This window comes from Ranitomeya imitator, chromosome 2, assembly GCF_032444005.1.
Source record: "Ranitomeya imitator isolate aRanImi1 chromosome 2, aRanImi1.pri, whole genome shotgun sequence".
Lineage (NCBI taxonomy): Eukaryota > Metazoa > Chordata > Amphibia > Anura > Dendrobatidae > Ranitomeya > Ranitomeya imitator.
Window position 1 is genome coordinate 336,615,321 of NC_091283.1, and position 26,405 is coordinate 336,641,725.

Below are 26,405 nucleotides of genomic sequence, written 5' to 3' on the forward strand. Positions count from 1 at the left end.
GTTTTCAAGATTTCCTTAGCATTGCACAAGGTGCTGCAATCATTATGTGTGTAGGTGATTAAATTATCACCTGTGCAGTACAAGGAAATCCTGAAAACATGACCTGTTTGCAGCCCTAGAGGAATGCAGTTTGACACCCCTGGTCTAGCCAGCTCATTAACTAAGCTGATAGACTGTATGGGCTCCTAGATGGCTCAGACAAATAATAATGACGGCTTCACTTCCTTCGCTAAGTAAGAACACGCCCCTGGAAATGACGTCACACCTGGAAGGAGCCCATACAGTCTAGCATTCACCGTGGAGGTATCCGAGGTAGGTGCTGGAGGCTCCATTATTCTCTGTGTGGAGTGCGGCTCTGCGGGTGGAGGTCGGTGCTGGAGGCTCCATTATTCCCTATGTGGAGTGTGGTTCTGCGGGTGGAGGTCGGTGCTGGAGGCTCCATTATTCTCTATGTGGAGTGCGGCTCTGCGGGTGGAGGTCGGTGCTGGAGGCTCCATTATTCTCTATGTGGACTGCGGGTGGAGGCTCCACACCAGAACTGTAGCAGGTAAAGACCCCAATATCCACAGGTGTCCCTTCTACTTGGGGGGAAACTATCACCTCTAATAATCCTCGGACAGTTCTGACAAACACGGAAAAGTGCCCTTTTATGGAGGTGACAGAAAGTCTAGTCTAATAGGAATGTGCCCCTTTCTTCGCCCCCACACACAGTATAATATTCCCCTAGTATCGATATCCTCCACACATTATAATACAAGATTCCCCACACAATCTGCTACCACCGAAACCACTAGATAACACATTCTCACTTATCCCCATTGTTGATACCGTACAGTGCATTTTTTTTGGTTCCCCCACACTATATAATATTTCCACAGTACCTCCATCCCCCAATTTGTTTTTGCTTTTGGTGTTTTTTATGTAATATATGGAATCCTACAAGAAAATGCTAAAAAAAATAATATCCAGAGACAAATAACCCTGTACATGTAGATAGATATTGGCATCAAATATCTCCTGTCTTGTTCTTACAAAAAAATCTTTCATAAAAGCCTCAAACTTCTGTGTGTGAATCAGAGCTGAGATCTAACGTGATAGAAGATTACAGTGCGGGGAAGACGGGAAACTTTCATATAGACGGCCGGTGGTGATGGAGTCAATGACGGACTCTGGACAAATATGTTTCTAGCGCCGCAGTAGAAGATGAAGATGTCATCCTCATCATGAAGTAGTTATTTCTCATGTCACGTGTAATGAATATCTCCTGCAGTATTGCTAATGCCGATTCCAGTGTCGGTAAATGAGACGAGAATGGAAGATGAGTCTGTGAGAAACGTATTCAGCTGCCGACTCCGAGGAAGAAGCTGCTTGTTGTCTGTGGCCTAAATATACAGGTTTTATTAGTAGATGTAAAGAAGGAAACTAAATACTGTAAAATAATAAATCTCCTCATATGTTTCCCCTTATTATCTACAGTAATTGTATTATTACACAGGATTTTATGATGTTACATCGGCTCCTCTTCTTCTCATTCAGGTCTCTACAATATCGGATCCTCTCAGTGAAGATCTTCTATATAAGAGAATTTTCTTGATTTACCCATCAAAGATGGATATGGACAGAGACAAGATGGCGGAGAGGATATTACACCTCACCCTAGAGATCCTCTTCCGGCTTACTGGAGAGGTGAGAGATTCTGATGACCTCACATTACATCATTCTTATCTATGGGAATAACAGATGGACAGAACTGGTGAGGACTCTGGAAATGTCTGTAGTGAGATTTATTAATGTGTCTCTCCATAACCAGGATTACACAGTAGTGAAGAAGACCTCTAGTGAGCGCTGTCAGGGCCCTGTGTCTGAGGGATGGCGTGGAACCTTGAGTTTAATCACTCCACCTCACCCCCTGATACATGAGGACATCAATGACCAGGAGATCCTAGAACTCACCTACAAGATGATTGAGCTGCTGACTGGAGAGGTGCCACTGCTAGTAATGTTGGAACATTATACTGTAACACTATGAAAAGATCGATGGGATAACGGTATCATTGTATGTGTCAGGTTCCTATAAGGTGTCAGGATGTCGCCGTCTATTTCTCCATGGAGGAGTGGGAGTATTTAGAAGGACACAGAAATCTGTATAATGACATCATGATGGAGGTTCCCCAGCCCCTCACATCACCAGGTAATAGACAGGGCTAAATACACACGGCCTATAATTATCTGTATGTAAAGAATGAATTCAGTCCCTGTATCTGTTTCCTCCAGTTTTACCCAGTAAGAGAACAACACCAGAGAGATGTTCCCGTCCTCTTCTTCCACAGGACTGTAAACAAGAAGATCCCAATGTTCCTCAGGATCATCAGGTAGATGGAGAGAAGGTGTCATGAGATCTCCCCTATGATGTGTAGACGGCTGTGAAGGTCTTGTGCTCAGTCTTGTTTTATCCACCAGTATTATATGTTTTATACTTGTGTAATGAGAACAGTGGAGATGGCAGGATTAGAGCTGATCATAGATGTGACTTCTCCATCTATCTGTGACTTTTACAATATTTGTTTCAGGGTGAAGATCTGACCCATATTAATACTACAGAGACCTATGTGAGGGGTGATGAGTGGTGTAAAGAGGAGATTCCCACATATGACTACCCAGGTGAGTAGTGACCACTAAATGCAGAGAAGTCACAGATTCTTCTCAGTCACCGGCCATGGCTGCTTTACTGGTGATGTATTCCGGTCGTATCACAATCAGATGATCACCATTTGGCCTCAAGACCATAACATTCTCCTCCCAAAACTGTTCTAATGACTTTGGTCACTGAAAGCCCTTTTCTATACAACTTACCACCTGGAGGATCCACCTACCCCTGTGTTTAGAAGTTGCTGGCCATTACCTGCCCAGATCTGTAAACTACAAAGTCGAATGACAGTGTACGTGGAATGTGCTGACAAGTTAGAAAATCACTTGAAGAAAAGTATTATGATGGGCCTGTAAGAGAAAGTGGAGGGTAATGATGCTGTTGGCTTCCTAGAACCCTGATATCTTATTGGATGAATCTCCCTTCTCTCCCTTCTGTGCTGCCGAATGTGATCATATGGTCCCTACAAGACCAGGTCCAGTCTTTGTGGCCAAACTTCACTTTTATAATCGACAAAATTAAATGTGCAGTGAGGCCAAGTGTGAATTTCTGTACAATAACAACAGCGTTTTACTTTATCCTGACTTTTCAATTTCTATTTAAACTGACTAACATCAAGGAGGATTATGATAAACTACAGGAAAACCATTACACCTGTGCCATGGTATTTCTCTAAGCGGTACATGGCTGATGGCTGTAATATACATTTATTCACGCCTGCAGGAGATGTGTTGGCATGGCTCGAGCCCTGGTTTCATGGCTTCACTCCACGTCATAAATTATATTGTTTTCGATCCTAAAGAATTCAGATTACTGCACAATCTCTCCTGAAATCGAGAGCAATCGTGCCCATATGATGGCAAGGTTAGTCAGCCCAAAAGAGCATAGTAGGAGAGAGCTGTATACTTATCCCCAACCAGTCCTCTACAGTCACTCTGTGGTCGCCCCCTGGTCCCTTGAAGCAGCGGTGCAGCCAGAGTATAATGTATAATGGAGTGTGGAAGCCCACGCGTTCCGACACACAGGGGTGTCTTTCTTCATATGGGCACGATTGACTTATAATGTTGCTGGTGTTAATATGAACATCTTTGGAGACCTGACTCCAGATATAGCCACATCACTGCATGTATAGACACCAATAACTAGGTACCTGTAGATAGAAATATTACCATCTGTGTATCTGTCTTTAAATTAAAGTCTGTTTGCCTACTTGAACACCCACTATAGTATACCCAATATAACCCTCTCTATATACTGAAGGTCACCAGCCTAGAGGTCCCATTAAATGAGAAATATTGATACATGATTATTATGTGCAGCATTATTAGAAGCTACAAATTGGTGCTAATTTTTCTTATGCCAGAAAATATGCTTGCATAAATCAGATGTATTTTACATGTAAGGATTGACTTTGTATCAATGGAGCTATTTACTCGTTGGAGTAATTTTAATTGTTTTTAACTGTGTGTAGTATTACTTTGTGGAAATAAACTTTGGTATTTTTTGCAACGATTTCTATTTGTGGAGTTTCAACCTTTTGTGGGCATGTGCTTTTCTCTTGAAATTTTTGATATATAAAATACATGCTTGGTAGTGAACCCATTTGTCTTATATATTGGTGCCCACTGAGCTAGTTGTGTTCTTGAAAGGACTGTGGATCTTTGGTGCTGGACCTAGGAGCAAACTGGTGGGGTAAGATCACAGCTGGGTTGTTTTACTCGGCTGTGAATCCATATTCCCTATAAGGCTCCTCTGCATAGCTACCCCTGTAAGGCGCTCTGAATAGCCAGCCCTTTTGCAGTCTGTGCACTATGCCGGGCTCAAGGTCCAAGAGAACCAGGCAGGACTGCTATTATGCTTTCTGCACAGCCTGCGGGACCGCTCTTCCCAGCGGCAACACGTACCCGCACTGCCAGGGCTGCACTCAGACTACTGTGTCGCAGACCCAAGAGGCCCCTGCTAATGCCTCAGTGTCTAATGCCACGCCAGAATGGGTCACCCAGATGTCGCAATCTATGACGCAGTCTATAGATAACCTAACCTCCACTTTGCTTCAGGCTCTGCAGAGTCATGCCTCGGCTATGACCGCTACCCAGCAAAGGGAGAGCTTGACTCAGGGACAGGACGACCTTGGCACATCCATGTCTAGGCCAGGACGCAAGTGGACCCATAGGTCAAGTCCATCTGCGTCATCCCATAGCACACGGTCATCCCCTTCTAGGGAGAGACACCGTAGTTCCAGGTCACCTAGACCGTCCCCTTCCAGGGACAGACAATGCAGATCTCCGCAGCGATCCCCAACCAGAGAAGACCTCTGCCCCAGCTCACCCAGCAGGGGACGCCTCAGTGATACACTGGATTCGGAAGGCATCTGTGACTCCGACTCAGACAAGGGAACGGAGGGGTCCCTGATCCCAATCCCTCCTAGCAATACAGCGCTAGTTGAGGACTTAATTTCTTCCATCCATCGAGTGCTGGACATTTCTGACCAGAGGCCCCAGAACACAAGATTTCCTTTGAAGGACCTCTGAAGCCACCTAAGGTTTTCTCTAACCACCCAGAGTTTAAGGCGATCCTTAAAAAGCAGTTTTCACAGCCTGAGAAAAATTTGCTAATCGCAAATATCTTGAGGCTAGGTACCCCTTCCCACAGAAGGATACTAAGGAATGGATGGACCCACCCGAAGTGGACCCCCCAGTCTCTAGACCAGCAGCACAGACCCTCCTTTCACTGCCAGATAGCTCAACCCTCAGGGATGCAGCAGACCGGCAGGTAGAACGCATGGCTCGTTCAATTTTCGAGGCTGCAGGGGCATCCCTGGCTCCTGCGTTTGCTTTAGTTTAGGCTGCAAAGGCCATTCTGGCCTGGGCCAAAAATTTACAACCTGGCCTCCAAGCATCCGCTCCTGAGCTGTCGGACCAAGCGGTTCAAATAGCAGTCGTAGCAGATTACATGCTTCATGCAGCTCTGGATTCGGCAAGGGGTGTAGCGGGGATAGCATCAAACGCCATCACAATTCGGCGTATCCTCTGGCTGCGGGAATGGAAAGCGGACGCAGCCTCAAAGAAGTCCCTCACGCACCTCCCCTACCTCGCTGGCCGACTTCTTGGTGAACAGTTAGACACGATGATATCCAATGCCACTGGGGGTAAGAGTACCTCTCTTCCCCAACTGAAACCTAAACGCACTTACAAGAAGCGTAACCAAACTCGATTCCGATCCTTTCGCAATTCTTCGGGCTGGTCCGTCTCGCGTCCAGCACAAAATCGTAACCGTTCCCCACGGAGGGACAACTCATGGTCGACGCAAAGGTTGGACAAGACCTGGCAGTCAAAAGCAGCCCAGTCCAAGCCCAGAGGAGGAAAATCTCAGACTTTCTCCTCATCATGACTCACGGACTCCGGAAGACACCACACCCGTAGGCGGCCGTCTTTTGCTCTTTCTTCAAGTCTGGCTGCCTATTACAGAAGACAGGTGGGTCAGGGAACTAGTGTCTTCCGGATACAAGATAGAGTTCACCTCCAACCCACCGGACCGATTCTTCCTTTCTGTCCCCCCAAAACCACCGGCCACGGCTCGTGCCTTCCAACAAGCGGTCTCCTGGCTTCTTCAAGCAGGAGTCATAGTACCAGTCCCCACGGCCGAGCGCTTCCGAGGGTTCTACTCCAATCTATTCGTAGTCCCCAAGAAAGGAGGCAGTGTGCGGCTGTCACGCCCTACAGATGTGTCTATCGGGTGGACCCACTGGACCGCAAATACAGCAGTTACTGATACCAGGAAGGGATAACCAGACCAGGAAAGCAGGTTCAAACGCTTTATTGTGCAGTAATACAAACACTAGGGGAGACACCCCAAAGGAAGGCCACAGGGCCACAACACCAGAAAGCCTCTAAGGAGACCAAGGCTGGAGTGACCCCTATACAGGGATTTCCCCTAGACCACCAATAGAGGGTCCGATGAGGCAGACACCTGTGTTAAACTGACCTAGGAGGTAGGAAGAAATTAATAAACAAAACAGGGCTGAATGTGGAACTTGGAAGCAGGAAGAAGACTGCAGGGAACCACACAGGATACTGGACTCCGGATGCTGTGGAGACCAGACTCGATCCTAGGGAAAAAAGGAACACAGAGTAAGACAGGCAAATTGGACTGATAAGCCTAGCAGGATAAGACCTGGAGCAGCAACTTCAGGATAATAGAAGTTGCCCAGGCAGTGTCCAGGAGTGACTGAGATCTTTATATACCTCCAGCCTCCAGGTGATAGGCCGGGAGGAGGGGCAGTGAGTAGGGAGGGGCTGGCCCTTTAAGAAGCCAGAGAGCTCACCTGCCCACCCCCTATGCACTCCCTAGGAGAGGGAGAGAAAGGAGGAAGTGCAGCAGACATGGGAGCAAGGACCCGGGCAGCATGTCTGCAGGGACGGACCCCTGAGCGCCAGCGGACGACCGGAGCATGACCCTGCTGGCTAAGGACAGGACCAGAAGAGGTAAGAGCAGGCGGGGAAGAGAAAGAAGACGCCCCGGACTGCGAGGTGGTGACAGTACCCCCCCCCCTCCAGGCCCCCCCGGGCGGCGACTGGCAATGAACCGCCGTAGGAGACGAGGAGCATGGACGTTGCCCTCCGGCTCCCAGGACCTCTCCTCAGGACCAAACCCCTTCCAGTCGACCATGTACCATGTGGCACGCCCTCTCTTCTTCACGTCCAGGATGGCACTGACCTCATACTCATCATTGGCCGAAATCGGAGGAGGACGCTCTCCCGGATCCTGGGAGAAGCGGTTGAGGATCACAGGTTTGAGGAGGGAACGGTGGAAAGAATTATGTATTCGCAAAGAAGGAGGCAGTAGTAGCCGATAGCACACATCGTTGAGTCTCCAGGACACCTCGAACGGTCCGATGTACCGAGGTCCGAGCTTGAAGGAGGGCACCTTAAGGCGGACGTACTTGGCTGATAACCATACCTTGTCTCCCGGTTGAAACATCTGGGCATCAAGTCTTCTCTTGTCGGCATGGTCCTTCATGCGCCAGGATGCTTTCACAAGAGCCTCACGAGTCTTGTTCCAGATGTTGGCGAAGTCGCGAGCCACGGCCTCTGCTGCAGGATTTGGAGTCGCGATGTCCAAGGGAGTCGGGATCCTCGGGTGTTGCCCATATACAATAAAAAATGGAGTGTTACGAGAGGACTCACCAACATGATTATTGTACGAGAACTCCGCCCAAGGCAGTAGAGACGTCCAGTTGTCGTGGTGTGCGTTGACAAAGTGTCGTAGAAAACCTGCCAACACCTGGTTTACCCGTTCCACCTGTCCGTTAGACTGTGGATGATAAGCCGAAGAAAAGTCCAAGGCAATATCGAGTTTCCTGCAGAGAGACCGCCAGAATCGGGACACGAATTGTACTCCCCTATCGGAAACAATGTTGGAGGGTAACCCATGCAACCGGAGGATATGTTGAACAAACAACTCGGCCAGCTTGGGTGCCGAAGGAAGACCAGGCAGAGAAACGAAGTGACTCATCTTGGAAAATCTGTCCACCACGACCCAGATGACAGTATTCCCGGAGGATGCAGGGAGATCCGTGATGAAGTCCATCGCAATGTGTTGCCATGGTTTTGATGGTATAGGCAAGGGCAAGAGTTGACCGGTGGGAAGCCGTTTGGGGGTCTTGTTGCGGGCACAGGAAGAACAGGCTGAGACGTAGTCTGACACCTCTTGACGCATCCCAGGCCACCAGTAGTGCCGACCGATCAACTGTAGAGTCTTTGTCAGACCCGCGTGGCCGGCTAGTAAGGAGGAATGTCCCCAGCGAAGGATGCGTTCTCGACTCAGTTCGGGCACCAGCGTCTTACCAGGAGGTACCTGCGACAGTCGAAGCGGTGCAACCATGATCACCTTGGATGGATCGATGATGGGACGAGGTTCCTCCTCCTGATCGTTGGTAAGAAAAGACCGGGAGAGGGCATCAGCCTTGATATTCTTATCTGCGGGACGAAAATGAAGACGGTAGTCAAACCGAGCAAAGAATAAAGACCAACGGGCCTGACGAGGATTGAGCCTCTGGGCAGACTGGAGATAGGCCAAGTTCTTGTGGTCGGTGTAGATCACCACCGGGTGCACCGCTCCCTCTAGGAGGTAACGCCACTCCTCCAAGGCCATCTTGATGGCAAGCAACTCACGGTCACCAATGGAGTAATTCCGCTCACAGGGGGTAAAGGCCTTCGAAAAGAAGCTGCAAGAGACCATGCGTCCGGAGGCGGCTTTCTGCGTGAGGACGGCCCCGGCACCTGTGGAGGATGCGTCCACCTCCAGAAAGAACTGCTTCTCAGCGACGGGCCTGTGCAGGGCTGGTGCGGAGGAGAAGGCCCGTTTGAGTGCCTGGAAGGAACATGGCCTCTGGAGTCCATCCATTAGCAGGTATTCCCTTGCGTGTGAGTGCTGTGAGAGGCTTGACCAGATCCGAGAAGTGCTGGATAAACTGCCGGTAGTAGTTGGCGAATCCTACGAACCACTGGATGGCTTTGATCCCGACCGGCCGAGGCCAGTTCATGATGGCCGACACCTTGTTAGGATCCATCTCCAGCCCAGAGTCAGAGACAATGTATCCAAGGAACGGCAGAGAAGACCGCTCGAAGAGGCATTTCTCATACTTGGCATACAAGCGATTCTCCCGTAATCGAAGGAGAACTCGTCGGACGTCTCTTCTGTGTGTGGGTAGGTCTGGGGAGAAAACCAAGATGTCATCCAGGTATACCACTACACATACGTACAGCATGTCACGGAAGACGTCGTTCACGAACTCCTGGAAAACGGCTGGTGCGTTGCACAGTCCAAAGGGCATCACCCGGTACTCGAAGTGACCATCATGGGTGTTGAAGGCGGTTTTCCATTCGTCACCGGCCCGGATGCGGACAAGGTTGTAAGCCCCTCGCAGGTCCAGCTTGGTGAAGATCAGGGCTCCCCGGAGCCGATCGAAGAGTTCTGGAATAAGAGGCAGTGGGTACTTATTCTTTACCGTGATAGCGTTTAATCCGCGGTAGTCAATGCAAGGACGCAAGGACCCGTCCTTCTTTTTCACGAAGAAGAACCCGGCTCCCACAGGGGATGTGGACCTCTGGATGAATCCCCGGGCCAAGCTGTCTGTGACGTATTCTGACATCGCCTGAGTCTCAGCAGGGGACAGAGGGTAGATTCGTCCTGTAGGAAAAGAAGCACCTGGAACCAAATCGATGGGACAATCATAAGGCCTGTGCGGGGGCAAGACATCTGCTTCTCGTTAATCGAAGACATCCGCAAATGCCCAGTAGGCCTCCGGAAGTCCGGGCAAGGACGTAGGAGAGGGAGGTAAACGGATAGGCCGGACGGACAGCAGGCAACGGCTATGGCAGGCCGAACCCCAACGCTGGACCTCCCCACTTCGCCAGTCTATGACTGGCTCATGCGTACGCAGCCATGGCAGACCGAGCATGAAAGGCGGAGAGAGAGTGGGTAGCATGTAAACGGCAATCCTCTCAGCATGGAGAGCTCCGATCTGAAGCTCCACCTCACTGGTAATGCCCTCAACGGAATCTAGTAGGGGTCTCCCGTCTATGGTGGTGATGATGCGGGGATGCTGCAGGGGGTGTATAGGAATGCCGAGGCGGAGAGCCATGTCTCGCTGAATAAAGTTACCTGCAGATCCCGAGTCCAGATACGCCAACTCTGAGAATCGCCTGTCACCGACTTTCACCTGTATGGAAACAGTTAACGGTAGAGAGGTATCACTCTCACCTAGGATGGCCTCTCTTACCTGTCCTAGGTGGAGGAGTTTTCCGGTCTTCTGGGACATTGCCGGCGGAAATGGTTGGAGCCACCACAATAGAGACACAACCTCCGGGCGACTCTCTCCTCACGCTCCCGGGGACTCAGCCGGAGACGATCCACCTCCATGGGTTCGGGTGCTTCAGCAGAAGAAGCGTTACCTGGTAACAGGGGCCTCTGAAAAGAGGGTGCCAATCGAGGTGGTCTTTTCTCCTGGGTTCTCTCCTTGGTGCGTTCTTGTAGGCGGTGATCTATCCGGACGGCTAGGGAGATGTATTCATCCAGGGTACCGGGAAGATCTCGTACGGCGAGCTCGTCCTTCAGGTGACTGGATAACCCTCTCCGGAAGACACCGATCAGAGGCTCGTCAGACCAGCGAAGCTCAGAAGCCAAAGTGCGAAACTGTATGGCGTATTGGCCAACCGACAGAGTACCTTGCTGTAAGTTGAACAACTCCTCCGTAGCAGAAGCCACCCGACCTGGCTCATCAAAGATCTTCCGGAAGGTGTCCAAGAAGGCCCGCAAATCGGATACAATGGGGTCCTCTCTCTCCAGTAGTGGGTTGAACCAGGCCAAGGCCTCGCCCTCCAGGTGTGATGCCAGAAAGGCCACTTTCGCCACATCCGTAGGGTATTGATGAGGGAGAAGCCTGAAATGCAGCTGGCATTGGTTGATGAAACCCCTGCACATCTTTGGATCCCCAGAGTACCTGGTGGGTTTGCAGAGGCGAGGGGAAGAGTAGACGCCTCCTACGGCACTGGGATCCAGCACGGGTGCGGCAACCGGAGCAGAAGGAGATCGCTGCAGATTCGAAAGCCGCTCATCCACAGACGTCATGTAACTCAGCATCTGGGTCTGCATCCGTCCTTGTTGATCCAACTCCTGATGGAGATCTGCAAGATGAGAGGAGAAAGATGCATCCACCCCCTGAGGGGAAGCTAGACGGGCCTCAAGGGTACGCATGAACGCAACTACCTGTTCCTGGCTCTGGCGGAGACTAGCAAGCTCCCTCTGAGCATCGAACCTGGCATCAGCGGGGTCCATGGCCTGGGCAAAATCTGTCACGCCCTACAGATGTGTCTATCAGGTGGACCCACTGGACCGCAAATACAGCAGTTACTGATACCAGGAAGGGATAACCAGACCAGGAAAGCAGGTTCAAACGCTTTATTGTGCAGTAATACAAACACTAAGGGAGACACCCCAAAGGAAGGCCACAGGGCCACAACACCAGAAAGCCTCTAAGGAGACCAAGGCTGGAGTGACCCCTATACAGGGATTTCCCCTAGACCACCAATAGAGGGTCCGATGAGGCAGACACCTGTGTTAAACCGACCTAGGAGGTAGGAAGAAATTAATAAACAAAACAGGGCTGAATGTGGAACTTGGAAGCAGGAAGAAGACTGCAGGGAACCACACAGGATACTGGACTCCGGATGCTGTGGAGACCAGACTCGATCCTAGGGAAAAAAGGAACACAGAGTAAGACAGGCAAATTGGACTGATAAGCCTAGCAGGATAAGACCTGGAGCAGCAACTTCAGGATAATAGAAGTTGCCCAGGCAGTGTCCAGGAGTGACTGAGATCCTTATATACCTCCAGCCTCCAGGTGATAGGCCGGGAGGAGGGGCAGTGAGTAGGGAGGGGCTGGCCCTTTAAGAAGCCAGAGAGCTCACCTGCCCACCCCCTATGCACTCCCTAGGAGAGGGAGAGAAAGGAGGAAGTGCAGCAGACATGGGAGCAAGGACCCGGGCAGCATGTCTGCAGGGACGGACCCCAGAGCGCCAGCGGATGACCGGAGCATGACCCTGCTGGCTAAGGACAGGACCAGAAGAGGTAAGAGCAGGCGGGGAAGAGAAAGAAGACGCCCCGGACTGCGAGGTGGTGACAGCGGCCCATATTGGACCTAAAACAACTCAACAAATATGTACGGGTCAGTCACTTCCGCATGGAGTCTCTTCGGTCCATCATTGCGTCCACGGAGAAGGGAGAATATCTCGCCTCCATAGACATACAAGACGCATACCTGCATATACCGATTGCACCTGCCTATCAGAGGTTTCTCAGGTTCGCAATCGACCAGGACCACTACCAGTTCGTGGCTCTCCCATTCGGACTCGCCACGGCTCCCAGAGTGTTTACCAAAGTCATGGCAGCCACCATGTGTCTTACCGAGTCACAAATGAAGAGGCGTTACGCCTTACTTACGGAGCGCTCACTAATATACTAATTAGGCATAGACAAGAGTCTTTTTCGGTAAAACAAGATTATAAAATTTATTAATTATGATTAAAAAGATTTATATTGACCTTTGGCACAAGATTAGTTCAAAAGTTCTGACATGCAATGATCAACATCTTTATTGTACAACTATATACATATATATATAGAGAGAGAGAGAGATAGTAAGCATCAATACATTACCGGATATTGTAGCATCACTCCTCCTGACGGGGGACCTCGGCAGGGGGAGGAAAAATTCTGGCGTGCATCACAGACCAAAGTGCGTCCATTTGAAGAGTCTGGAAAAGTCCCTACCCCCACCAAGGTGCTGTCCTGTTTTATACACTTAAAACTGGATCTAGTTTGATCATGCGTACTGGCATTTTTCTTATATAACTTATTATTGTACAAATCACGAGTTGTTATTGTGCAAATTCCATGCTTATCTTGTTATTCGCTCTGAGAATATTTTTTCTCATACTGCAAGCATGCTGCGCGTGCGTACATAGTTGTTTATGCCACATCTCCTCATGCAATACGAATAGGTCACTCGGAGGACACTTCCTCGCTTCCATTTTGTCTTTGTTTTACTCAGTTTTTGGCAATAGATACATGAAATCACTATCTACACATACAATCAGACATTCTTGTCTCATTTGTATCACACCATGGACGTCTTGCACTCCAGAGGCATAGTAGTCATTCCATACTTGGACGATCTACTCATCAAGGCTCCCACCTTCAAGCCTGCGAGCTCAGCGTCTCAATTACAATCGACACTCTGAGTCGCATGGGCTGGTTAGTCAACTTACAAAAGTCATCACCAACCCCGAGTCAGTCTCTGACCTTCCTGGGAATGCTATTCAACACCTCCAGGGGTCTAGTGCTCCTTCCCAAGGACAAGGCACTGGCTCTTCGCCTAGGAGTTCGCACCCTCCTCCGCAGACCCCCTCGATCTCTCCAGTTTGCCATGAGAGTCCTCGGCAGGATGGGGGCAGCAATGGAAGCCGTCCCATTTGCCCAGTTTCGCCTCAGGCCTCTCCAACTAGCCATCCTCAGGTCCTGGGACAAAAACCCTCTCTCTCGACAGGGAGTTCCGGCTAACGTCGTCAACCAAGAGGTCCCTGCACTGGTGGCTCAAGCCAACCTCGCTAGCAAAGGGGAAATCCTTTCTCACAGGTCAATGGAAGGTTCTGACCACCGATGCGAGCCTGACGGGTTGGGGTGCAGTGCACCTACACCACAGGGCACAGGGCAAGTGGTCCCCAGTGGAAGCGACAATTGCCCATCAACATCCTGGAAATTCGTGCCATCCTCCTGGCATTGAGAGCCTTTCATCACTTACTGGCAGCCTCTCACATCAGAATACAGTCGGACAATGCCACGGCTGTGGCATATGTGAATCACCAAGGGGGGACCCGCAGTACTCAGGCGATGCGAGAAGTGTCACATATCCTCCACTGGGCAGAGGACACAGGGTCGGTTCTCTCGGCGGTCCACATTCCAGGTGTGGACAACTGGGAAGCAGACTTCCTCAGCCGACATGAAATAGACTCGGGAGAGTGGTCTCTCCATCCCAAAATTTTTCGCCAGATTTGCCATTGCTGGGGGACCCCGGATGTGGACCTAATGACATCCCACTTCAATGCCAAGGTCTCCAACTTCATGGCCAGAACACACGATCCGCGGTCACTCGGAGCAGACGCTCTGGTTCAGGACTGGACCCAGTTCCAGCTTCTGTATATTTTTCCACCTCTCCCCCTGATATCCAGGGTGGTGAGGAATATCAAGCAAGAGGGAGTTCCAACCATCCTAATCGCACCGGACTGGCCCAGACGTACATGGTACGCCGACATCGTACAACTTACAGCAGACGCCCCCTGGCGTCTCCCCGACCGCCCTGATCTTCTATCACAAGGCCCGTTCTACCACCAGAACTCAGGGGCTCTCAATTTGACGGCGTGGCCCTTGAGACCTGGGTTCTAATCCAGGCAGGGCTCTCGCCGGACGTCATTGGAACCATGATCAGGGCACGGAAGCCAGCCTCTGCCAAGATCTATTACCGTTCCTGGAAAGCTTTCTTTACCTGGTGCGAATCTCGTGGCCAGACTCCACTCCCTTACTCCTTACCCAAAGTACTTGGTTTTCTCCAATCGGGTCTGGAGGCCAGGCTGTCCCTGGGCTTGCTTAAGAGCCAGGTGTCAGCCCTCTCAGTACTTTTTCAAAGGCGCATTGCTACCAAGCCGCAAGTAAGGACTTTTCTTCAGGGGGTTTCCCGATTGGTTCCCCCCTACAGACGACCACTAGAAACGTGGGACCTCAACCTGGTCCTGACAGCATTGCAGGAACCACCCTTCTAACCCCTTAAGGAGGATCTCGCTCCACCTTCTATCTCAGAAGGTGGTTTTCCTGGTGGCAATCACCTCGCTACGCAGGGTGTCTGAACTGACAGCACTCTCCTGCAGACGGCTCTTCCTGGCTTTTCACCAGGACAAGGTAGTTCTCCGTACGGCCCCATCCTTCCTTCCGAAGGATGTGTCCCACTTCCACTTCATTGAGGAAATTTCACTGCCATCCCTTTGTCCGGTCCCGGTTCATAGAGTGGAGAAGGCTCTGCATACGCTTGACCTTGTCAGGGCATTGCGTATATATGTATCTAGGACTGCGTCCTTCCGGAGATCTGACTCGCTTTTCCTTCTTCCGGAAGGCTGACGCAAGGGTCTGCCAGCTTCCAAAGCTACCCTTGCCAGGTGGATCAAATCCACCATACAAGACACCTACCGCCTTAAGAATTCTCCTCTTCCAGCTGGTATTACGGCACACTCTACATGGGCAGTAGGGGCCTCCTGGGCCATTCGGCACCAGGCTTTGGCACAACAAGTGTGTAAGGCGGCCACTTGGACTAGCCTACACACGTTTACTGTTGTGAGTTCTGTTTTTGGGCTCCCTCTGGTGGTTACTGATGGTACTGGGTGATTTGTGTTCTGCTGTCTCTGGTGTCCACCTGTTCTATTAGGATTTGGGAGTTTCCTATTTAACCGGGCTTTCTTGTCATTTCCCCGCCGGCTATCAAGGTTATCAGAGTGTTTTGTTACCTCAGCTTCTGGCTTCAGTAATCTTCAGGACAAGCTAAGTTTTTGATTTTCTTGTTCCACGTTTTGCTTTATTTTTGTCTTGTCCAGCTTGCATATAATTGTTTCTTTGCTGCTGGTTGCTCTAGCGGGCTGTAATTGCTCCTCATGTTCCATGAGTTGGAACATGAGTTCAAGTAATTACAGGATGGTTTTTTGAAGGGTTTTTTGCTGACCGCGCAGTTTACTTTTGTATCCTCTGCTATCTAGTTTTAGTGGGCCTCATTTTGCTGAATCTGTTTTCATACTGTGTATGTGCCTTCCTCTCATTTCACCGTCATTATATGTGGGGGGCTGCTATTTCTGTGGGGTATTTCTCTGGAGGCAAGAGAGGTCTGTGTTTCTTCTAATAGGGGAAGTTAGATCTTCGGCTGGTGCGAGACGTCTAGGATCAACGTAGGCACGTTCCCCGGCTATTGTTGTGTGTTCAGGTTTATGGTCGCGGTCAGCTTAGGTTCCATCACCCTAGAGCTCGTTGGTGCTTGTCCTTTTGTGATTCCCTGCCATTGGAATCATGACAGTATAGCCGGCCTAAAATGTTTGGGCTGAAGTAGGAGGAAAAGTAGTCTGAGGAAGTTTTTTTTTTTTTTTTTTTTCTCCTCTGAGGTTGCTGCCTAGCCTTAATTGCAGCCTGGCTGATTTTTTTTTTTTTTTTCCTCCTCTTAATCCTTGAATGGCTCTGACCTTAGCTGTTTATCATGGACGTCCAGAGTTTAGCTTCCAGCTTGAATAATCTTGCTGCTAAGGTTCAAAATATACAAGATTTTGTTGTACATGCTCCTATGTCTGAATCTAGAATTCCTATTCCAGAGTTCTTTGCTGGAGATAGATCTAGTTTTCTGAATTTTAGGAACAATTGCAAGCTGTTCCTTTCTTTGAAATCTCGCTCTTCTGGAGACCCTGCTCAGCAGGTTAAGATTATTATATCTTTCCTGCGGGGTGACCCTCAAAATTGGGCATTTGCATTGGCACCAGGGGATCCTGCGTTGCTTAATGTGGATGCGTTTTTTCTGGCATTGGGTTTGCTCTATGAGGAACCTAACCAAGAGATTCAGGCTGAAAAAGCTTTATTAGCTCTCTCTCAGGGGCAAGATGAAGCAGAAATATATTGTCAAAAATTTCGGAAGTGGTCAGTGCTTACTCAGTGGAATGAGTGCGCCCTGGCTGCAAAGTTCAGAGATGGCCTTTCTGAGGCCATTAAAGATGTTATGATGGGGTTCCCTGCGCCTACAGGTCTGAATGAGTCTATGACTATGGCTATTCAGATTGATTGGCGTTTACGGGAGCGCAAACCTGTGCACCATTTGGCGGTGTCTTCTGAACAGGCACTTGAGACAATGCAATGTGATAGAGTTCAGTCTAGAAGTGAACGGCAAAACTATAGGCGGAAAAATGGGTTGTGCTTTTATTGTGGTGATTCAGCTCATGTTATATCAGCATGCTCTAAACGCACAAAAAAGGTTGATAAGTCTGTTGCCATTAGTACGTTACAGTCTAAGTTCATTCTGTCTGTGACTCTGATTTGCTCATTATCATCCATTTCCGTCGATGCCTATGTAGATTCAGGCGCTGCCCTGAGTCTTATGGATTGGTCATTTGCCAAGCGATGTGGGTTTAGTCTTGAGCCTCTGGAAGTCCCTATTCCTTTGAAGGGAATTGACTCTACACCTTTAGCTATGAATAAACCTCAGTACTGGACACAAGTGACCATGCGTATGACTCCCGTTCATCAGGAGGTGATTCGCTTCCTGGTATTGTATAATTTACATGATGTTCTAGTACTTGGTCTGCCATGGTTACAAACTCATAATCCAGTCCTTGACTGGAAAACAATGTCTGTGTTAAGCTGGGGATGTCAGGGGGTTCATGATGATGCACCTCCGATTTCTATCGCTTCATCTACTCCTTCTGAGGTTCCTGTATTTTTGTCTGATTATCGGGATGTTTTTGAGGAGCCTAAGCTCAGTTCGCTTCCTCCTCACAGGGATTGCGATTGTGCTATAGATTTGATTCCTGGCAGTAAATTTCCTAAAGGTCGTTTGTTCAATCTGTCAGTGCCAGAGCATACTGCTATGCGGGATTATGTTAAGGAGTCCTTGGAAAAGGGACATATCCGTCCATCTTCGTCCCCTTTGGGAGCAGGTTTTTTTTTCGTGGCCAAAAAAGATGGGTCCTTGAGGCCTTGTATAGATTATCGTCTTTTGAATAAGATTACCGTAAAATATCAGTATCCTTTGCCTTTGTTGACTGATTTGTTTGCTCGCATTAAGGGGGCTAGATGGTTCACTAAGATTGATCTTCGGGGTGCGTATAATCTTATACGAATAAAGCAAGGTGATGAGTGGAAAACCGCATTTAATATGCCTGAGGGCCATTTTGAGTATTTGGTAATGCCTTTCGGACTTTCTAATGCTCCTTCAGTCTTCCAGTCCTTTATGCACGATATTTTCCGTGAATATCTGGATAAATTTATGATTGTGTATTTGGATGATATTTTGTTTTTTTCTGATGACTGGGAGTCTCATGTTCAGCAGGTCAGGAAGGTGTTTCAGGTCCTGCGGGCTAATTCCTTGTTTGTAAAGGGCTCAAAGTGTCTCTTTGGAGTCCAGAAGATTTCTTTCTTGGGGTATATTTTTTCCCCTTCTACTATTGAGATGGATCCCGTTAAGGTTCAGGCTATTTGTGACTGGACGCAGCCTACATCTCTTAAGAGTCTACAGAAGTTCTTGGGCTTTGCGAATTTCTATCGTCGTTTTATAACTAATTTTTCTAGTGTTGTTAAGCCTTTGACGGATTTGACTAAGAAGGGTGCTGATGTTGCTGATTGGTCTCCTGCGGCTGTGGAGGCCTTTCAGGAACTTAAACGCCGGTTTTCTTCTGCTCCTGTGTTGCGTCAGCCTGATGTTTCGCTTCCTTTCCAAGTTGAGGTTGATGCTTCCGAGATTGGAGCGGGGGCGGTTTTGTCACAGAGAAGCTCCGATTGCTCGGTGATGAAGCCATGTGCGTTCTTTTCTAGAAAATTTTCGCCCGCTGAGCGGAATTATGATGTGGGTAATCGGGAACTTTTGGCCATGAAGTGGGCATTTGAGGAGTGGCGTCATTGGCTGGAGGGTGCTAGACATCGTGTGGTGGTCTTGACTGATCACAAAAATCTGATTTACCTTGAGTCTGCCAGGCGTCTGAATCCTAGACAGGCTTGTTGGTCACTGTTTTTCTCTCGTTTCAATTTTGTGGTTTCATACCTGCCAGGTTCAAAGAATGTGAAGGCGGATGCTCTTTCTAGGAGTTTTGTGCCTGACTCCCCTGGAAATTCTGAGCCCACTGGTATCCTTAGGGATGGGGTGATTTTGTCGGCCGTCTTCCCAGACTTGCGACGTGCTTTGCAGGAGTTTCAGGCGGGTAAACCTGATCGTTGTCCGCCTGAGAGACTGTTTGTTCCGGATAGTTGGACCAGTAGAGTCATCTCCGAGGTCCATTCTTCTGCGTTGGCAGGTCATCCTGGAATATTTGGTACTAGAGACTTGGTGGCCAGGTCTTTTTGGTGGCCTTCCTTGTCGAGGGATGTGCGTTCTTTTGTGCAGTCTTGTGAGGTTTGTGCTCGGGCTAAGCCTTGCTGTTCTCGGGCCAGTGGATTGTTGTCACCTTTGCCTATCCCGAAGAGGCCTTGGACGCACATTTCCATGGACTTTATTTCGGATCTCCCTGTCTCTCAAAAAATGTCCGTCATCTGGGTTGTGTGTGACCGCTTTTCTAAAATGGTTCATCTTGTACCCTTGCCTAAGTTGCCTTCCTCCTCTGAGTTGGTCCCTCTGTTTTTCCAGAACGTGGTTCGTTTGCATGGGATTCCGGAGAACATCGTTTCTGACAGGGGATCCCAGTTTGTGTCTAGATTTTGGCGGACGTTCTGTGCTAAGATGGGCATTGATTTGTCCTTTTCGTCTGCATTCCACCCTCAGACGAATGGCCAGACGGAGCAAACTAATCAGACTTTGGAAACTTATTTGAGGTGTTTTGTTTCTGCTGATCAGGATGACTGGGTTACCTTTTTGCCGCTGGCCGAGTTTGCCCTTAATAATCGGGCTAGTTCTGCTACCTTGGTTTCTCCTTTCTTTTGTAATTCGGGGTTTCATCCTCGTTTTTCCTCTGGTCAGGTGGAGCCTTCTGATTGTCCTGGAGTGGACATGGTGGTGGATGGGTTGCATCGGATTTGGAGTCATGTGGTGGACAATTTGAAGTTGTCCCAGGAGAAGGCTCAGCAGTTTGCTAATCGCCGTCGCCGCGTGGGTCCTCGACTTCGTGTTGAGGACTTGGTGTGGTTGTCTTCTCGTTTTGTTCCTATGAAGGTTTCTTCTCCTAAGTTCAAGCCTCGGTTCATCGGTCCTTATAGGATCTTGGAAATTCTTAACCCTGTGTCGTTTCGTTTGGATCTCCCGGCATCATTTGCTATTCATAATGTGTTCCATCGGTCGTTGTTGCGGAGGTATGAGGTACCTGTTGTTCCTTCGCTTGGGCCTCCTGCTCCGGTGCTGGTGGAGGGAGAATTGGAGTATGTTGTGGAGAAGATCTTGGATTCTCGTGTTTCCAGACGGAAACTCCAATATTTGGTCAAGTGGAAGGGTTATGGTCAGGAGGATAATTCTTGGGTGGTTGCCTCTGATGTTCATGCTGATGATTTGGTCCGCGCTTTTCATAGGGCTCATCCTGGTCGCCCTGGTGGTTCTCGTGAGGGTTCGGTGACCCCTCCTCAAGGGGGGGGTACTGTTGTGAGTTCTTTTTTTGGGCTCCCTCTGGTGGTTACTGATGGTACTGGGTGATTTGTGTTCTGCTGTCTCTGGTGTCCACCTGTTCTATTAGGATTTGGGAGTTTCCTAATTAACCGGGCTTTCTTGTCATTTCCCCGCCGGCTATCAAGGTTATCAGAGTGTTTTGTTACCTCAGCTTCTGGCTTCAGTAATCTTCAGGACAAGCTAAGTTTTTGATTTTCTTGTTCCACGTTTTGCTTTATTTTTGTCTTGTCCAGCTTGCATATAATTGTTTCTTTGCTGCTGGTTGCTCTAGCGGGCTGTAATTGCTCCTCATGTTCCATGAGTTGGAACATGAGTTCAAGTAATTACAGGATGGTTTTTTGAAGGGTTTTTTGCTGACCGCGCAGTTTACTTTTGTATCCTCTGCTATCTAGTTTTAGTGGGCCTCATTTTGCTGAATCTGTTTTCATACTGTGTATGTGCCTTCCTCTCATTTCACCGTCATTATATGTGGGGGGCTGCTATTTCTGTGGGGTATTTCTCTGGAGGCAAGAGAGGTCTGTGTTTCTTCTAATAGGGGAAGTTAGATCTTCGGCTGGTGCGAGACGTCTAGGATCAACGTAGGCACGTTCCCCGGCTATTGTTATTTGTGTGTTCAGGTTTAGGGTCGCGGTCAGCTTAGGTTCCATCACCCTAGAGCTCGTTGGTGCTTGTCCTTTTGTGATTCCCTGCCATTGGAATCATGACAGTTTACTAAACACTACAGGGTTCATACCCAGTTCTCAGCGGACGCAAGCCTGGGTAGACGTGTTCTGCAGGCGGCAGTGCCCCAAGTGTAGCGGCCTGTCTGCACAATATTCGTCCATTGTTTCCCACCCAGGGACTGCTTTGGGACGTCCCATGGTCCTGTGTCCCCCAATGAGGCGACAGAGTAAAGGAGATTTTTGTGTACTCACCGTAAAATCTCTTTCTCTTAGCCTCTAATTGGGGGACACAGGTCCCACCCTGTTGCCCTTCCGGGCCGTTGTTACTGTCGAGTTCTCATATTGTTTGCTTGAGCTCGCACACAGTTGCCTTCTTATAGGCATGGTTATGTTATTCATGTCACATTCCTCCTACTGCTTTTGCATAAAAGATTTTATGGTGAGTACACAAAAAATCTCCTTTTTTATGTTTTAAATGTTTTTAAATTTGTGAGTTTTTCTGGTTTGGTAATAAAAACATTTTTGCATTGCTTATATAGTGGTGATCCTGTATTTATGCATGCGCTTTTCTTTGCTTATTGGATATTGGTCTTTCATGCATTGAGGTGATCCCTCGAACGCATATAATGTTTTTATAATTGCTGCTAGTGCCCACTTTACATATTTGTTTATTAATCTTTATTTGTAGTTTTCAGTTAATGAGATTCTTGTGCTCTGGGGCAGGGCTGTATGCGGAACTGCGGGTTGTGGCTATTGTGAGGCTTAGAAAAAGAAATTACATCCAGCAAAATGGCACCGACGGCGTCTGTCCAGTAACATAGTAACATAGTAACATAGTTAGTTAGGCCGAAAAAAGACATTTGTCCATCCAGTTCAGCCTATATTCCATCATAATAAATACCCAGATCTACGTCCTTCTACAGAACCTAATAATTGTATGATACAATATTGTTCTGCTCCAGGAAGACATCCAGGCCTCTCTTGAACCCCTCGACTGAGTTCGCCATCACCACCTCCTCAGGCAAGCAATTCCAGATTCTCACTGCCCTAACAGTAAAGAATCCTCTTCTATGTTGGTGGAAAAACCTTCTCTCCTCCAGACGCAAAGAATGCCCCCTTGTGCCCGTCACCTTCCTTGGTATAAACAGATCCTCAGCGAGATATTTGTATTGTCCCCTTATATACTTATACATGGTTATTAGATCGCCCCTCAGTCGTCTTTTTTCTAGACTAAATAATCCTAATTTCGCTAATCTATCTGGGTATTGTAGTTCTCCCATCCCCTTTATTAATTTTGTTGCCCTCCTTTGTACTCTCTCTAGTTCCATTATATCCTTCCTGAGCACCGGTGCCCAAAACTGGACACAGTACTCCATGTGCGGTCTAACTAGGGATTTGTACAGAGGCAGTATAATGCTCTCATCATGTGTATCCAGACCTCTTTTAATGCACCCCATGATCCTGTTTGCCTTGGCAGCTGCTGCCTGGCACTGGCTGCTCCAGGTAAGTTTATCATTAACTAGGATCCCCAAGTCCTTCTCCCTGTCAGATTTACCCAGTGGTTTCCCGTTCAGTGTGTAATGGTGATATTGATTCCCTCTTCCCATGTGTATAACCTTACATTTATCATTGTTAAACCTCATCTGCCACCTTTCAGCCCAAGTTTCCAACTTATCCAGATCCATCTGTAGCAGAATACTATCTTCTCTTGTATTAACTGCTTTACATAGTTTTGTATCATCTGCAAATATCGATATTTTACTGTGTAAACCTTTTACCAGATCATTAATGAATATGTTGAAGAGAACAGGTCCCAATACTGACCCCTGCGGTACCCCACTGGTCACAGCGACCCAGTTAGAGACTATACCATTTATAACCACCCTCTGCTTTCTATCACTAAGCCAGTTACTAACCCATTTACACACATGTTCCCCCAGACCAAGCATTCTCATTTTGTGTACCAACCTCTTGTGCGGCACGGTATCAAACGCTTTGGAAAAATCGAGATATACCACGTCCAATGACTCACCGTGGTCCAGCCTATAGCTTACCTCTTCATAAAAACTGATTAGATTGGTTTGACAGGAGCGATTTCTCATAAACCCATGCTGATATGGAGTTAAACAGTTATTCTCATTGAGATAATCCAGAATAACATCCCTCAGAAACCCTTCAAATATTTTACCAACAATAGAGGTTAGACTTACTGGCCTATAATTTCCAGGTTCACTTTTAGAGCCCTTTTTGAATATTGGCACCACATTTGCTATGCGCCAGTCCTGCGGAACAGACCCTGTCGCTATAGAGTCACTAAAAATAAGAAATAATGGTTTATCTATTACATTACTTAGTTCTCTTAGTACTCGTGGGTGTATGCCATCCGGACCCGGAGATTTATCTATTTTAATCTTATTTAGCCGGTTTCGCACCTCTTCTTGGGTTAGATTGGTGACCCTTAATATAGGGTTTTCATTGTTTCTTGGGATTTCACCTAGCATTTCATTTTCCACCGTGAATACCGTGGAGAAGAAGGTGTTTAATATGTTAGCTTTTTCCTCGTCATCTACAACCATTCTTTCCTCACTATTTTTTAAGGGGCCTACATTTTCAGTTTTTATTCTTTTACTATTGATATAGTTGAAGAACAGTTTGGGATTAGTTTTACTCTCCTTAGCAATGTGCTTCTCTGTTTCCTTTTTGGCAGCTTTAATTAGTTTTTTAGATAAAGTATTTTTCTCCCTATAGTTTTTTAGAGCTTCAATGGTGCCATCCTGCTTTAGTAGTGCAAATGCTTTCTTTTTACTGTTAATTGCCTGTCTTACTTCTTTGTTTAGCCACATTGGGTTTTTCCTATTTCTAGTCCTTTTATTCCCACAAGGTATAAACCGCTTACACTGCCTATTTAGGATGTTCTTAAACATTTCCCATTTATTATCTGTATTCTTATTTCTGAGGATATTGTCCCAGTCTACCAGATTAAGGGCATCTCTAAGCTGTTCAAACTTTGCCTTCCTAAAGTTCAATGTTTTTGTGACTCCCTGACAAGTCCCCCTAGTGAAAGACAGGTGAAACTGCACAATATTGTGGTCGCTATTTCCTAAATAGCTATTTCCTATCTCTTACTTATAGGTGCTACTGTGCAGGCGCCGCCACCGCGACATTTTGCTGGCCGGAATTTTTTTTTCTAAGACTCACAATAGCCACAATATTATAGGCATTGACAACAATAATATCAACACTATTATATGCATTATATAAAAATGGGGGGCAGGTCAGTGAGGGATCAGTGACCTGTCATAAGCCAATACAGATGCATATGTTATCAGAGCACCACATAAAGCCCCTTCCCCAGACCCACCCACAGGCCGCCTACAGCCCCACTCTGAAGCACGAGAATCTCATTAACTGAAAACTACAAATACAGATTAAGCAACAACCACAAGACTGATTTCATCAACCAAGGTATCATTGTAATCTGTATAATGTCGCCGACCTGACGTTATTTGTAGGTTACTGAAGACAATCCTGCTGACAGGTTCCCTTTAAGACATCTCAGCTCTGCACCATTATACACGGTTCTCTTTAAATGTGTAATATTTCTTCTTGAAACTCATCTGACAGGAAATATTGGACCTTATACTAGTTTAGATTGTGAAATCACCGAGACCCATACACTAATTACCCCAGAGAAGTTTCACCACTAGCTACTCATTTATTACTTACGAAGACTGTTGAGTTTGATCATTTCAGTAGATGTGTTTTTATCTACAGTCAGTTTTCGACTACAGTAGTGTCCAAAATAGTCTGATTTAACCTCTTCCTGCAGCCAGTTTTGTGTTCTTAATCAGACCCCATTTTTAAAATCTGACGTGTGTCCCTTTATGTGGTGATAACTTTGGAATTATTCACAAAGAATAATAGAAATCGAATGGATCTTCCAAACTATTTTCCAACTTTGCACAATACCCTATCTACGGTTGTACACTACTGTCTGGACACATGGCAGGGTTCAGAAGGGAAGGAGCGCCATTTAGCTATTTGAATGCAGATCTTACATTGTGTCTGCAAAGTACTCCAGTATTGGGAGCACTTTTTTTAGTCACCTGGCAGCTCAAAAGATGTCCACTATGAACATGCTTGGCAATATATTCTCTGCTTTCCATATCCCAAGGATTGTCTTGCTCATCGCCCTTTAACACCCTTACATTGAATCTGGACTTACACAGGGACCCCTAGACTTGGACCATGGTGTTACCTCTATACTGTGGTGTTAGATGGCAAGAAGAATAATCAGGTATCTGGGTCAGAACTAAGACACGAGTAGTCAGTAAAGGGGCCACAGTCACAACAGGAAACAAATACACAAGCCACGAGCTGAGCACTAGAGGACTGAACCAGAGGAGAACAATGCTGTATCTGACAGATTCCGGCAAAGCATATGCTTTGAGCTTTAGTAGGGTGTGGTACTTTCTAATTGGCTGAAGTAGGGAGCAGATTACTCCAGCTGGACAACAGGACCAGAGCCCAGATGAGATTGGACACACCATATGCAGAAGCTCTAATATAGCTAAATGACAGCAAATCAGAACAGTTGAAATCCCCACAAAGTGATTCCATTTTATACATAAATTTACTGAGGGTTATAATCTATAGGGAGAGTGAATATTTTAACTCCACAACCACTTTCCGGAAATTAACACGCAGTGGATGTTGGAGAGTGAAAATAACACATTTGCCGTTTTGTTACCCAACACATAAGTGCTCAGATTGTGCTTCAGGGGACACACCGCAAATTAAGTGGATTCTTCTCACTATAATATTGCTAAATACAGGGATCCTAAAGGTTGTTTGAGCACACTGCAAGACTCAGAAGTGAGAGTGGATTTTGCTGGATTGGTTTATAGAAAACTTTTTGCTTTTAACAGCCTTTGAGCCACTAATAGTGTTGAAACCTCTGTTTTTCCATTGACAGATGTTGACCTGAGTGGGGACTTGTTTTTTGTGAGATGAGAATTGGTATTATTTTCGCCTACATAACATTGATTACTTTCTTTTTGTTCTGTATTTGGGAGACAGAATGAACAAGCAGTTGAACACCACGCACTACTGGTTCATCTAATAAGGTTTTCTATTAGACTGTGAACTGTCATTGTCTTGG

General features: G+C 47.5%; 1 protein-coding gene across 3 annotated transcripts in view; it reads left to right on the plus strand.

The window, feature by feature from the left end:
• Positions 1-26,405, plus strand: part of LOC138663608 (zinc finger protein 25-like) — a 418,987-nt gene that overhangs the window by 130,640 nt on the left and 261,942 nt on the right. For 2 of the 3 annotated variants that reach the window (XM_069749876.1, XM_069749877.1), the window contains exons 8-12: positions 1,537-1,686; positions 1,811-1,984; positions 2,068-2,191; positions 2,275-2,372; positions 2,571-2,661. In XM_069749876.1, coding sequence (XP_069605977.1) covers positions 1,537-1,686; positions 1,811-1,984; positions 2,068-2,191; positions 2,275-2,372; positions 2,571-2,661 — 637 coding nt within the window. The remainder of the gene's footprint in view (positions 1-1,536; positions 1,687-1,810; positions 1,985-2,067; positions 2,192-2,274; positions 2,373-2,570; positions 2,662-26,405) is intronic. The other variant, XM_069749875.1, reaches the window with a different exon arrangement.